Source organism: Toxoplasma gondii, chromosome XI (assembly GCF_000006565.2).
Source record: "Toxoplasma gondii ME49 chromosome XI, whole genome shotgun sequence".
Taxonomy (NCBI): domain Eukaryota; phylum Apicomplexa; class Conoidasida; order Eucoccidiorida; family Sarcocystidae; genus Toxoplasma; species Toxoplasma gondii.
Window position 1 is genome coordinate 3,408,882 of NC_031479.1, and position 13,337 is coordinate 3,422,218.

The window sequence follows — 13,337 nt, forward strand, 5'->3', positions numbered from 1 at the left end:
CATACACCTGACGGAGAGACCCAGAAGTGGAGAGGGCGACTTCTCTCGCAGAGCGTCTGACACAGGGGAAGGAGGTCTGCCAGGAAACGCTCCTTCGCTCTCTTTTCGCGTTGTCGACCTCTCGAGTTTCTTTAGCTCCTGAAATGCTGCGAGACGGTGGCACAGACACAGCAGAGACGCTGGGAAACGCCCAAGATGGGGAGGACCTGCCCAAGTGAGACAAGCGAAGGCGGACGCGGGGTGTCTCCGCCACCTGAAACCTACTGTCTCTCACCTGATTCACCCACCTCTGTGGGGACTGATCTCTCTGCTTCTGCTTCTCTCTCTTCTTCTGCGGGTGCGGAGCCTCCTTCGTGCAGCGACATGGAAGACCTGGAGTTGCTTAGACTGGCCTGCGAAGACTGTGGCGCCTGCATGGCGTATCACCACCGTCGCGTTCTTCCGGACGTCTCTGCTCTGACGGATTTCCGGCTTTCTCTGCTCTCGTGGTTTGACGCGCATCGCCGAAGACTCCCTTGGAGGTGAGCCCCGACGTCGTTTCTCCTCCCTTCACACACGAAGCGAGATACAGTCCGCGTCAGAGTGTCTGTACAGCACTTGGTTTCTCCATTTGCCTTCCACCGTGCACTGCTTCTTTCGCTGTGCCTGCTTTACGCGAAGCTCTGTTCGGATCTCCTCGCTGCTTCGTGTCTCGGCCTCTCCAGTGTTTTCCGTCCGTCTTCTCCCTTAGATGTCTTGTCTTTTTGTGGAGCCTCGTGTTTCCTTCATCGCCTCGCATGCGTCTCTGCGTCCTCGCCCCTTCTCGCCTGCGTGCGTTGTTGTTCTTGTCTCCTCCTTTGCCTCTCTTCTTCGCTCTGGGACTGTTCTTCGAGACCGTGTACCTGTCGTTCTTCCTTTTTGTCTTGCGCATGTCCTCCCCCTGCTGGTCTCTGGCTTTCTTCTCTGTTTTCCGGTGCTCTCTCCTTTTCTTGACCTCTTGACCCTGTCTCTTTCTCCTTGCTTCGTGTCGCCGGCTTGCCGTGGACCTCTCTGCATGCCGTGCATGCACTCCAAACAGGCTTGACTCTCGCCTGTTCTTTTTTGAGGGGACCGTCCTTCCCGCGGGTTCGCGCAGTTCGATGAGAAGCGCTGCGGAGGAGAAGTGTACCGCACAAAGAAACATAGACAGCTACTACGGTGCCGTTCTGTTGGACAGCAGAGCCTCGGCTGGCTTAAGTCTCGTCGAGATGAGACTTCGAGGAGAAACAAGAGAACTTTTCAGCTGTTTCTCCTGGCGCAATGCTTCCCCGCAGAGGCGACTCGCCGCCGTTTACGTCTTGGAATGAAACACGCGCAGCCACAGCGGGGCGGCAACCCAGCAAGAAGAAAGGCGAGGGCGGAACATCCACTCCTTCGATTCTCCGTTTCTTCGCGAAGCAACCGAAAACCTGCATGAAACGCAACTCACCCCAGGGCTCGTCCGGCTTCCTCTCTTGTTCTTCCTCGTCTTCATCTTCTTCTTGTTCTCCCTGCTCTTCGTCTTCTTCTCCTTGCTCGTCCGCCTCTTCTTCCTCTTGTTCTCGCTCTGCTGGCGCTAACTGCAGGGAGGCAGACCTGCATGCATGTGCCCCGTCACCGCCGTCTGAGCCTCGACGTGTTCAGTCTGTGAGCGTTGCGGCCTGCGGCGAAGCGGAGAAAATCGCGAAACTAAATCGAGGAGAAGCACAGGAGAAAGTAGACAGAGCAGGAAGCAAGGAGGCAACGCGGCGCGTATCCCCCTATGGTGTGTGGGTGAGCGAGGTCATGCTTCAGCAGACGCAAGTCTGCACGGTCATTGATTACTGGCAAAGATGGTAGGTCCACCTACTCGGCTGTTTGCTCGTTTCCTAAACACTCTTCTAGAAGTCGTTTCTCTCCACTTTCTACAGAGAGACCTTCACTTTCGTTCAGTGTGTGTCTCTGTTCCCTCTACACTTTATGGACGCATGCATATACATATATATATGCATATATAATCTATATATATATATGTATGTATGTATGTATGTATCTTGATAAACATGTTTTATGTCTGTGTTTTAGAATATATTGAATTGAGCACGCATGCATTGGGACTTGGTAGTGAATGGCCTTCTCTCTCAGCTGAACCGTTTGTTTTCCGGAAAGCGGTTCATCAGTATTTGATTGCCCGTTGGGTGCACTGTTGCAGAGACAGCGGATCTGGCTAGGTGGCGACTGCTGCATGCAGTTGTTTAGCCCAGTTCGAAGCACTGCTTCCGCCGCGAGAATGCCAGAAGCCTTGAGCCAGAAACATGTACATCGAAGGATGCATGCGTTTCGATCTACATTCTCTGCGCAGCTGCCGGCGCTTCTGTGCTCCTCTGTGTGTGTCTTCCTATCTATGTGAAGGCCGTTCTGTTTGTGTGGGTTCCGCTTTCAGACGGTGGCAAACTCAAAAGGACTTGTTTCCCTCACCCTTGGTGGATCGTTTCGCCACCCCGTGTGTGGAGAGTCGCTTGTCTTTTCTCCCCTGTTTTATTTTTCGTTTTCTTTTTTCAGGATGTCTCGGTGGCCGACAGTCGGCGACTTAGTCAAGGCAACCGAGGAGGAAGTTTCGCAGATGTGGAGTGGACTAGGCTACTACCGCCGGTGAGAAGAAAGGGAGAACGCGTGTCTTCTGCCTCGTTTTGCACTGCTCAGAGACCTATGGAGACAGGCGAAGAAGCTGGGGGCCTGCAAACCTCGACATGCATGAAATTTCCAAAAAGGCACCCTCTCTGCTTTGTTCAGGGCAAGGCAACTGCTGAAGGGCGCCCAGACGGTTGTGCAGGAGTTTGACGGCGAGGTGAGAGTTGCGTGCCTTTTGCTTTTTTCGTGATATTTGTAAACAGCGTCACACCTCGCAGCCTTCTCGCAATGCTACTAAGCGACCTGTGTCTTTAAACTGTTCTCCCAAGGAGAAAGGCAGAAGCCACAGACTTCATGCAGTCTGCACGAATATTCGCTCCTCGTCAGCGGAATGAGGACGGACGAGAGAGAGAACGAGGTGAAAGAGAGAGAGGAAAGAGAGAGAAAGACAGACGAAAGAGCGACGACATGGAAGAGAAGTGTGGGGTGCTTTCGTCGTTAAAGAATAAGAAAAGCGAGGGCCAACGGCGACTATCAAAGTGATTCTCTTGATGTTTGTACTGCTTGTTTTCTGCTGTGCGTTGTAGCCTTCTGATCTATCTAGTGTAGCCGGCCATAAGACGGAACCTGCGAGATAGATCACTGTATCTTGGCTGGCTGTAGGTTGGAGTCGAGATGTCAAGAAAGACGACCGTTCTGAGTCTCGACCCGGGTGTATGAGAAACTGTTGCGAACTTTGAATCTAAGAGAAAGCGTCTCCGCCGCATTAATCTCCAACAGTAAACCGAGTCCTGCCCCGCGTGTCTGGGACGTTTCAGGGTGTTTTTCGCTCAGCCATTTGCTGCTTGCATGCGCTCTCTCACGCTCTCACGCTTCACCTGTTGACAGCCGAGCTGCCGACAGTTTGCTGGGTGGCTTTTTGCTGGTTATGAGGGCTCGGAGATTTCTCTAGGCTGTTGCCTTCAGACGGCCCCCAACATCTCCTGTGACGTCACCGTACTCAGCTTTGCGTTCGCGTTCTGCTGTTTCTTGTTCTGCTTTTTTCGATCGCCTTCGTGCTCTCTCTTCGTCTCGTTCGTCCTCTTGGTTCCTGTTCTCTCTGTGCTTCGCTGTATGCTTCTGTTCTGCGTTCCGTTCCGCTTCTGGGCGACGCCTCGCGGAGGCCTCGTGGACGGGGAGTGAGTGCACACCGAGGGGGAGAGTTTCCTTTCGCTCTGACTTTTGCTCAGTTGCCTGGCGACGTCGAGAAGCTGCTGTCCATACCTGGCATTGGGCCGTACACGGGAGGGGCGATTTCAGCAATTGCGTTCGGAAACAGAGCCGCTGCTGTCGACGGAAATGTGTTGAGAGTTCTCGCGCGCTTGCTAGGTAACAGCCTGGTTCCCGCGGAAAGCATGCTTTCTTCAGACAGAATCGCGTTCACAAAGCCACGCAGTTGAGTGCATTGCTTCATAAAAGTGCACATCCAACTCGTTATATATACATATATATATATATATGCATATGTATGTATATGCATATGTATATGTATATGCATATGCATATGTATATCTGCATTTATAGGTATATGCATTTATTTACATGCATTTTGATGTATACATAACAATATATATATATATATATATATATGCATATGTATTCTGCACAGCACTGCCACTTGGAACACACGGAGGCTTTGACGCTGCGAAAACGACAGTGTCGCGTACTTGACTGTGAGGAAGTGGATCTTCTCTGATGCGAGTTCGCATTTGTTTACAGAAAGGCCATCTATGCGAATGCGTCAGCTTGGGGAGTTTCTTCATGTTGTGCGTCTTGCGCTGTCAACGTATTTTTTCTTCTGCGATTCTTCTCCTCGTCTGCTGTTTCTCCTGCTGAGTTGGCTGCAGGCCTCGCGGCGCCGGCAGACAGTCGTGCTCTCGCCATGTTCTGCAGGTGAGAAGGAGGAAAGAGGAACGCTGCCCGTTTCCAGACAACTCAGGCGAGATCTCTCCGACAAAGAGCTGACGGAGCTCGACTCGCGCTCTCCAGCAAATGCACTTTCTTCGGTAGATGCGCCTTCCTTGCCCTCATTGGAGAGCTCCGGAAGCCGGGAAAATAAGAAGCAGGGGCACAAACACGCGAAGAGACAACCGGGTGTCAGTACACCTCCACATCACCACACTCTGTGAGGCATATGTACACAATACATATGCATATACATATGCATATACATATATATATATATACATATACGTATATATATATATATGTACATGCACATATGTGTGTATTTAAACAGAGACTGGGGTAATTTTGTGAATGGTATGGAGTGGTTCGGAAAGCATAGTGCGGAGGAGAGTGTTTGCGCGCTTGTGTCTGTGCTCCCGCGTCCATTTCCATCTTTTGAAGAGCCTACAAAGAGCTCTACACTTCCCCGCCTCGACCGACGGGTGTATTCGGGCAGGTCGAGATCTGTATGGCAACCCCAGTCTGTCTGTCTTGAAAAAATACACACATATGCAGACGCATGTAAGTCTCTCTTCACGCATGTGTGCAGAACGCTTGTCGCTTTCCGTTTCGACTGCTTCCCCGTGTTGTTCTGCACTGTTCGTTCAGCAGAGAGTTGATCAGCCTTTTCAGGGCATGTCTCTTTGTCGCTGTCTGCACAGCCGATGGATGCCGCCGTTTTTAGACCCGCGACGGCCAGGAGCTTCGACGGAGGCGTTGATCGAGCTGGGCGCTACAATTTGCACTCCTCGCGCGCCTTCTTGTCTCTCTTGCCCAGGTAGTAGAGTTCTCTTCTTGTCCTAATTGAAGATGCCCCAATGAGGAAGGATACTTCACCGTCAGACCGCCTACATGACCTAGGTCAAGAATGATGCCTGGAGACAGTCTGTGCAGAGCTTCCTGTCTCTCTCGTCCTAGAGAAAACCATCGTTCTGTTATCCGTCCTGTTTCCTGTCGTCTGACGTACACCTGAGCACAGGCACTTTCTCAGCCTTCCCCACACATGTGGTCCACACAACGAAGTGTATGTACAGCCCTCTGTATGTGTCTGAGCATGCCAATGCATATCGTTTCGTGTACATTTATGCATGTGTATTTGGACTGAAGCGGATGTGCGTCCTTCGTCATGTGTAGATATTTCAGTGATCCTGAGGTTTCGCGCATCCCCTCATCTGCCTGGAAACGTCTGTGCGTGTGTTTCGAAGGTAGGGCGACTGCTTTAGTTTCGCGGCATTTCAAGCGTTCTTTGGGCTCTCGTGTTCTTTGCCAGTTCGACAGTTTTGCCTCGTAAACCGAGAGGCAAAGTCAGGCACCTCTGCCTGCGAGGCGCGGCGCGAGATCCACTCGGCAGACTGCAAGCTGTGCATTCCTTTCGCAGAAGCGCAGGTGAGTGTTGAACATTTTTGAGGAGCGAATCTTCATTCGAGAGGCATCAGAGAAACTCGCGAGTATCGTGTCACTTTTTCTTGTGCAGGAAGACACCGTAAACACAGGAACAAACGTTTCAAGCGGCTTCTCTATGCCCATGCCTAGTTGCCGGAACATGTGTGAATAGATCCACGTGTACTCTGATCTCTCATATATAGATATACGTGTATATGTATCTATACGTATGTATATGTATGTATATGTATGTATATGTATGTAAATAGTTGTTCCTGAATGCCGGATGCCTTCATCGGAATGTGTATCGTTTTAGATATGTGTGTTTTGAAACCGAGTTTTCCTGTTTTGTTTCTTTCCCACGACTCTGTGCAAGTGAGGAGTGTCCCTGTTTCATTGTGTATCCAGAGGCCAAAGAAAGGCGTCTCCTCACAGCGTCTTTATTTGCGACGCATGCACACATCTGTGTAACGAGGACCAGGGGTTCCGAGCCGTTTGCATGCGTTCTGGAAAAGCGTAGCTTCTCCTAGGCCCCAGATCACTCAAGAATTTGACAGATGTTTGAATCGGCATCTGCGTTTCCTGAAAAGAGACTTGAACCACAAGGTGCTTTCTTGCGTCATGTTTGCGCCTTGCATGCTTGGTTTTTACATACTCGCGAGCGCTTCAGGACATTTCTTTCTGTCTTTCGTGTGCCATCTCTCGCCTTTTCTTCGCAAAGGCGGCCGTTCGCGAACGACAGCAGGCAGCGTATCCCGTGGCGAAAGCGACGAAAAGCCGTCCTGAAGAATCCTACGTCGTGCTGTGCGTCACACGAGTTCCTGGAGAGCGCGAAGACGCAGACGCGCATTCGACAGGTCGACGCGGACATTCCTCCAACTCCACAAAGAGCCAAATTGCATGCGGAGAAGACAGGCACACGAGTGGACAGGTTCGGGAACGCGAGTTCGAACAGTGGGAGATTCTCCTGAGGAGACGCCCGAGCGCCGGCTTGCTCGCCGGACAGCTCGAAGTGCCAAGTTGCTTGCGAAGCCGCACACAGGGTGCGAAAACGCCGGAAGAAAAAAAGGCAGCGACTCTGAAAAAAAGGAAACGACCTGTTTGCGAAGGAGATGCAGACGAAGAAGACACTTGCTCGGCGTCTTCAGATGTCGTAGACATCACCGAGGACGTGACCGGCAATCGTCCGAACACCCACGAAGCAAGATCTCAACAGACAACAGAAGCGGCGACACAGACGAAAGAGGAGACAGAGACGCAGGCGGAGACAGAGAAGGAGAAAGAGACAAGAAATGAGACAGATAGGAGGCTGGGAATAAGCCTTGTGCCTGAAGGGAGCGGCCGGGGAGAGAGTTCTGAATTGGTGCGACGTGGAGAAAGGGAGAACGCGACAACGACGCTAAAAAAACAACAGCGAGAGGGCGCTGGCGAGACACGATTTAAAAGTTCAAACAATACACAGAAAGTGGGTTTTGTGCGCATGCATAGACCCAGATACGTACACACAGATTCGAGGGGGAAATGTTTTCACAGGTTTCTTCCATACACGCCACAGCGGTAGAGCTCTAGGGATGGTGTCAGAAGCTGCGAGAGAGAGAGGGGTCGTATGGACCGCGATATCTCTGCAGGTGCTCACATTTTTGAGATTTCACTGCGTTGACAGCAGGCAATGATAAACTTACACGGAACGCCCTGAGCATGTTTGTCACTTCACAAAACGACACCGGTCATATATATATATATATATATATATATATAAGCATAGAAAGATCTATATGCATATATATACATATTTAAATCCACGTATTATAGCAGTGCGTGTCTATATAAATGTATGTATGTATGTATCTGTTGATATGTACGTGAAGAAAGATCAAGGTAGAAATCACCATCAGGCGCGCGACGCCAGCCTGCCCGTGTTTGGAAACTCTACTGACACTGAGCCACACTTTGCCAAGCGAAGATTTCTTTACGAGTTGTCACTTCGTTCTGTTTGCTTGTAGAATTGCGACTTTTGATATTGGCTGAGGAACGCAGCCGTCTTCCGTTGGTTTTGTGTTGTTCTACCTGGACGACGCGAAGAGCGCCGGAAACAAAGGAGTTTCCGTCTTCTCCAGTGTACTTTTGGTTCCTCTTTTGCATGTTTCTCTGTTTTGCAGGCGCTCCGTGAGCTTGCGCAAGAGCTCCAAACGGCCGCGGTAATCGCTGGGAACCCTGTCTTTGTAAGACCCGCGTTTCTTCGAGAAAAAGCTCTTGTCCCAGTGATGCGTATTACCAATTCAGTGGTGCCCAAACGTAGGAAGCCTGTCTTATAAGGTAGAACGGGGATTCTAGCTTCACATTTTTATCCGAGCGGTGTTGCTCTCTTTTAGGGGTCTTCAACAGTCCACTGGATTGCTCGCGTACAGCAATCCTAAACAAGGCTACTCCACATCGGTTGTGATCGAGGCGCCATTTGTGGGCGGTGGGAGTAGTCTTCTGAGACGGGAGTATTTAGAAGCTCTTGCATTGACTGAAAGTTTCATTCGATTTCCATGATTCAAGATTAGCTGTACGATTCAAGAAATGCACTTACAATGTCACCGTCGCATATCGATCCTGATTCGCAAAAGGCATTCGGCTTTAATAGGAGTTCAAGAGGAACAACCGGTGAAGACTCAGACCTTTTTCCACGCGCGACCCGACTTACTTGACCAAGGTTTTACATTGCTGCGGGTGATTCGCTGTAGAAACGTACTTTTATGTCGACCAAAAGGCTGCGAACGCTTTTGCCTTGTGAGGCGATCTGGGCAGGTGCCTCCAGTGTATACATGTGACCACAGTTGCTCAGATAGTTGTTCCGATGTGGAGACAACTGGACGTTCTTGTCACGGAAGAACGCAGACAATCGATTTTTCGAAAGCTTCACACCCACGGGGGCACTTTCCGCCGTTTTTCGTTCCAGTTGTCTGTTTTTGAATCTGCTTTGCTCGATTGGAGGCCTCTCGACCAACTCGTAGGTTTTTGCAGGCGGGATCGCGCTTTTGAACGACGGTTCGCGGCTTTGCTGGGAATCGAGATCGTCATCTTGTTGTTTTTTCCGTAGTGTGTTACCTGCTCGTTCTGCGTCCTTTCTGCCACAAGTGCGTGTCTCAGGTCGGTCGCGATTGGATCCGACAAATCTGCCGGGTTCTCCGACCGTGTGCATTTTCAGGTAGGGGAAGTTACTCACACTTTCAGCCACGTTCAGCACGAGCTGAAACTGTTCTGGATAGAGAGCAACGATGCCGAGACGCTCTCCAACATTCGAGCGACTCCGGACGAGTGCAAACAGGAAAAGCAGGTGAAACGGAGCGGCAGCGACTTCAGGAGACAACTGGAATGGATCCCACTGAAACAAGCATTTGTGAGTGCGAAAAAACGCAGAGAAAACACAGGCTTCGACGGGTTTCCGGTTCATCAACGGAGAAGTAGGAAATACAGATAGGCTGCGTAGATTAAAGTTCGGTTACCATCTGTTTTCGTTAATATATCCCGCTAATTTAATAAAACATCACTATGTTGTTCATTGTAAGAGCGCAACTTCCTTGCCAGTTAGATTGACGCACTCTATACAGACACAGAAACCACTCCGAATACGCGAGTCCGCCGCGCGGCGAAGCTCGGAGTGACCGAAATGGGTTTCTCAGCATTTCCCGAAATGCGATGTGAAACACTTGCGGCGTTCTTCGCTCCCGAAAACAACTACCAGATCGGGAGTTGTTGCGCGCCTTGAGTGCCGGTTCGCAACCTGTTTTTCTTCAAACACACGTTTCCGAGGAGGCGCGTGTGCCGCTTTCCACATTTGTGTAGAAACCGCAAATGATGAACCGTAAGTTATTGACTTCTTGCGGCACATTGCTCATTTACGCAGCCCTGCTCGCATTTCAGACGAGCGAAAAAGGTTTGGCCCGGCAATTTGGGAAGGCGAAAGAGTTAAATGTACTTTAGGGATTCCCCAGAAAGGCTCACAGAGGCCTGCTTGCTTGCTGACGTCCGCTGCTTGTGTGACTCGGCACAGGATCTTTGTCACTCAACGTACACAACCAAGGTCCTGCAGGCGTTGACGGACTTTTTACGGCTACGCGGAGATTCTTCGAAGAGAAAACTCGTGAAATCGAACATCAAGCGAGAGGCAAAGCTCCAGCCGTCCCTGCCTAGTCGCTTCCTTGGGTGAACCGCCGAGTCGATAACCAGACACACTGCGAGTTGGGAGAAATATCCGTATCTGTCTCGAAAAGTGGTTTTGCACAACACTTCTCTGTCGCAGTGAGTACCGTTTCTCGTCGAGTTCCAAGACTTCTTGCCACTGCAGTTGCGTGAGTGTTTTACCTAACCTGGACGGACGCTACTGAATGCCGAATATAAAAAAACTCCAGATCCGTAAAGTTCGTCTCCAATTCAGAGGCCTTCAAGCGTCGCACACCTGCGTTGCGACTCTCTCTATAGGAGCCGTAACTGTGAAAGCTGGATAAAAACGAAACTGGCGATGGACAAACAGAGCTCACCGGTAGCTTTAGCGATGCTTTTATCCAAGAAGAGGAAGTATTCGCAGACATTTTGCGACACAGAAGTAGGAACAAGGGACAGGGAACCGTTCTAAGATACGAAAGAAAAAGAAAACGATGTTACGAAACAGTTGACTATCTTCATCTGTTAATGACCTATGCTGAGTGTTTCTCTCGTGCTTGACTGGAGTAATCTTGCAAGCGGCTTCTGATTCGGTGGAATCGGGTAGTGCTCTTTCATTTCCAGAATTTCCATTCACCACGTTGTATCGATTGTTTGTGAAAGGACGCAAAACTCGAGAGCTACCAGTACATCTGCCCACATATCTCTTTAGAACAAGGGAATTTATAGATTTCTCGGGTCTTCGATACCATGTCATCTTCAGACTGCTTTCAGAGCTGCGATACTTGCTGTAGGCCCACGCCTTTCGCGTAGCTTGTAAAGAAAACAGCATAAACGTGTAGGTAAGGCCATATCACACACCTTTGAATCTGCACTGTTTGCCAGCTCTGCCGCAGTTCCTGCAGCTTCCTGAAAGTGCAAAACCCTTTGAAAAAATACACCTTTACAGCAAGTGAGTCTTCGCAAGGTCCTGTTCGCGCATTCCATCATTCTTTCGCGCGATGAAGACGCTGAAAGGTAATTTCTTTAGAGACGACGACGCCGTGGTTGATCGTGCTCTCACATTCTAGAAAGACGATACTGAGAGTTTCTTTTTGCGAGCAGCTGTCCCAGGGGGCAGGCTCTTGACATGAATTAGGCATGAAGAAGACCACGGCGAAAACAGGTTTACACAAATGAGAGTGTACCGCACGGACTGGTACCACCCAGACAAGCTTCTTGCAGAGCCGACCAAAAACAAGATGGCAACTAAAAAGTGGAAACGTCGGCTGGAGGTGGCAAAGCAGTGGCCATTCAGGATTCGTCTTCAGTCGAGGAAACCGGAGAAAACGGATTTTCTTGGATCACCACGGACGTTAACAAGCGGTGAGACGTGCTGCGAGATTCTTTGCTTGCCATTCCTTCTATGACAAGAATGCTGCTCATGAAACCTTTTAATTCTTGGCAGTGAAAAACATCCACCTTTGGAAAAAACGGATTCCGTCACGCGAGCACATAAGCACATTTATGCAAAAAAACGAATCTCGGTTTCGCGGCTATACATACGCCTTGGGCCAAACTATTTGAAGACCTTTCAAGATGTAGTTCTTGCTAGTCTCTGAATTCTAGAGGGCGAATTTCAAGAGGAAACGGCAATTCCTTCTTTCCTCGATCCCTCTTTGTCGCGGTGCGCTCAGTCTCTATGAAACTTGTGCTTTTGCCTCTGATTCGCGTTCCGCCGAGACACTTTGTATCCGCTTTCTTTTGCGAATTTAGCGAATTCCGACATTTTGTGACCATTTCACTCCGGCTTTCTCTTCCATTCGTGCTTTCCCCTTCTTCTCAGACCGACCGAGACACAGAGAGATATGAGAATTTGACTTCTGCCCACGAGATCTGCGCTCATTTTTGTGTCGCAAGCTGTCTGACGGACTGCAGCGAGCAGTGCCGTCGTGAACAAGACAGGACGCCAGCGGTGAGGTAAGGGATTTCAAAGTCGACAGACTTCAGTCCCAGCATTGACCTACAGGTCCGCTCCGATGCTGAAGGAATTCTATCGAAAACCGCAAACGTTTGTGTTTTCCTCCTTGACTACTGTTTAGCGAAACTGCGGTGCTTCGGATCTCGGGTGGTGCCGTCCAGCCCGGGGAATTAATCTATTTTTCGACTTCGGCGATCCGTTTCAGAATTGCAAGAGGGAAATGCTGCTTTCTCAGAAATTCAAATGTCTCGATTTTCCTGAGTGCTTTCCGATACCCTGTAGTTTCCTCCCGCGCAGCCGGGATTTATGCGCCGTGTCGATTGTCGAGCTAACTGATGTCAATCGACACTCGTGGCGCCGTTTTTTTTTCGCGAAAACACACTGGAGATGCGCACTTCAAAAGCAGATGCATGTCGAACGAGCCGGGCTGTCTCAGCCCCATCGTGAAAACGCGCTTTTTCGTTCTTTTCTAGGCAATTCGCTGCCTTTCGTCGGCGCCAAATTCGCGCGGCCCCTTCTGTGTGGCTGGACAAGAAGCGAAGGGTGAGGAAAGCGAATTTCTGCGGAGTTTGTATGGCGCAGAACTTCTTCTGGAGAAATTCCAGTTCGCTCTCTTCAACTTTTTCTCTATCTGTGGGAGCGCTGGGGTGAGAGCAAAAGCCCCTAGCTGTCGAGAGCCGCTTTTCTTCGAGGTCACATGCTGCCCGGTGACGTAAGAGAACAAGACACGACTCCTGGCGCAGAGCGTCTGAAGAAAGTTTCTCCTGGAGACTTTTTCTTTTCATTGAAAGCTTTGGCGTCACTTTTTTTCTCTTCTCGCTCTTCGCAAGTCCCCTCGAAACGCAGAGCGTATATCCGTCCGGTGAGCTGGACAAGGGCGCTTCGATTGATCGCCGATTCGTCGACGCTTCTCCCCTGCTCTCCCTCACTGTTTTCCCTCAACTTCCCTCCTCGACATCTTCAAGCCCAACCCACTCAAGTACTCAATCCTCTGCATATTCCTTTCTTTCTTTACGTCTACATCTACACCCGTGTACTTTGCCCGTACACTCATTCCGTGAAATCTATGCGTGAAGTCACATCCACAAAAACCTATACATATAATATATATATATATATATATATATATATGCTCTTATATTTACATATGTATATATTTGCATCTGAATAATTTTTTCGAACTCATGCGTACACAGTGTCATACATGTATATATATATATATATATATATATATGCATATGAATGAAAGAAT

The 13,337-nt window shown here is 49.7% G+C and overlaps 2 protein-coding genes across 2 annotated transcripts; both read left to right on the plus strand.

The window, feature by feature from the left end:
* Nucleotides 1–11: 11 nt before the first annotated feature.
* Nucleotides 12–10,427, plus strand: TGME49_313470 (helix-hairpin-helix motif domain-containing protein). Its single transcript, XM_018782770.1, has 12 exons — nt 12–521; nt 1,293–1,832; nt 2,539–2,628; nt 2,770–2,824; nt 3,837–3,975; nt 4,494–4,539; nt 5,256–5,371; nt 5,864–5,979; nt 6,698–7,441; nt 8,136–8,198; nt 9,170–9,361; nt 10,016–10,427. The coding sequence occupies exons 1-12, from the start codon at nt 196–198 to the stop codon at nt 10,169–10,171; spliced, it is 2,583 nt and encodes an 860-aa protein (XP_018635423.1). The 5' UTR covers nt 12–195; the 3' UTR covers nt 10,172–10,427.
* An 826-nt stretch (nt 10,428–11,253) lies between these two features.
* TGME49_313475 (hypothetical protein) lies at nt 11,254–13,172 on the plus strand. Its single transcript, XM_018782771.1, has 3 exons — nt 11,254–12,084; nt 12,559–12,628; nt 12,916–13,172. Exons 1-3 carry the CDS (start codon nt 11,807–11,809, stop codon nt 12,949–12,951), a joined length of 384 nt encoding a protein of 127 aa, XP_018635422.1. The 5' UTR covers nt 11,254–11,806; the 3' UTR covers nt 12,952–13,172.
* The last annotated feature ends 165 nt before the right edge of the window (nt 13,173–13,337 follow it).

Excerpts from the sequence above, each read along its gene's own strand:
- TGME49_313475 (XM_018782771.1), top strand. The coding sequence starts at position 11,807 with ATGAAACTTGTGCTTTTGCCTCTGATTCGCGTTCCGCCGAGACACTTT. Across the intron at positions 12,085-12,558 it reads GACAGGACGCCAGCGGTGAG|GCAATTCGCTGCCTTTCGTC; the intron begins GTAAGGGATTTC and ends GTTCTTTTCTAG. Across the intron at positions 12,629-12,915 it reads GGCTGGACAAGAAGCGAAGG|TCCCCTCGAAACGCAGAGCG; the intron begins GTGAGGAAAGCG and ends GCTCTTCGCAAG.
- TGME49_313470 (XM_018782770.1), top strand. The coding sequence starts at position 196 with ATGGGGAGGACCTGCCCAAGTGAGACAAGCGAAGGCGGACGCGGGGTG. Across the intron at positions 4,540-5,255 it reads GCTCTCGCCATGTTCTGCAG|CCGATGGATGCCGCCGTTTT; the intron begins GTGAGAAGGAGG and ends CTGTCTGCACAG. Across the intron at positions 8,199-9,169 it reads TCGCTGGGAACCCTGTCTTT|GTAGGGGAAGTTACTCACAC; the intron begins GTAAGACCCGCG and ends GTGCATTTTCAG.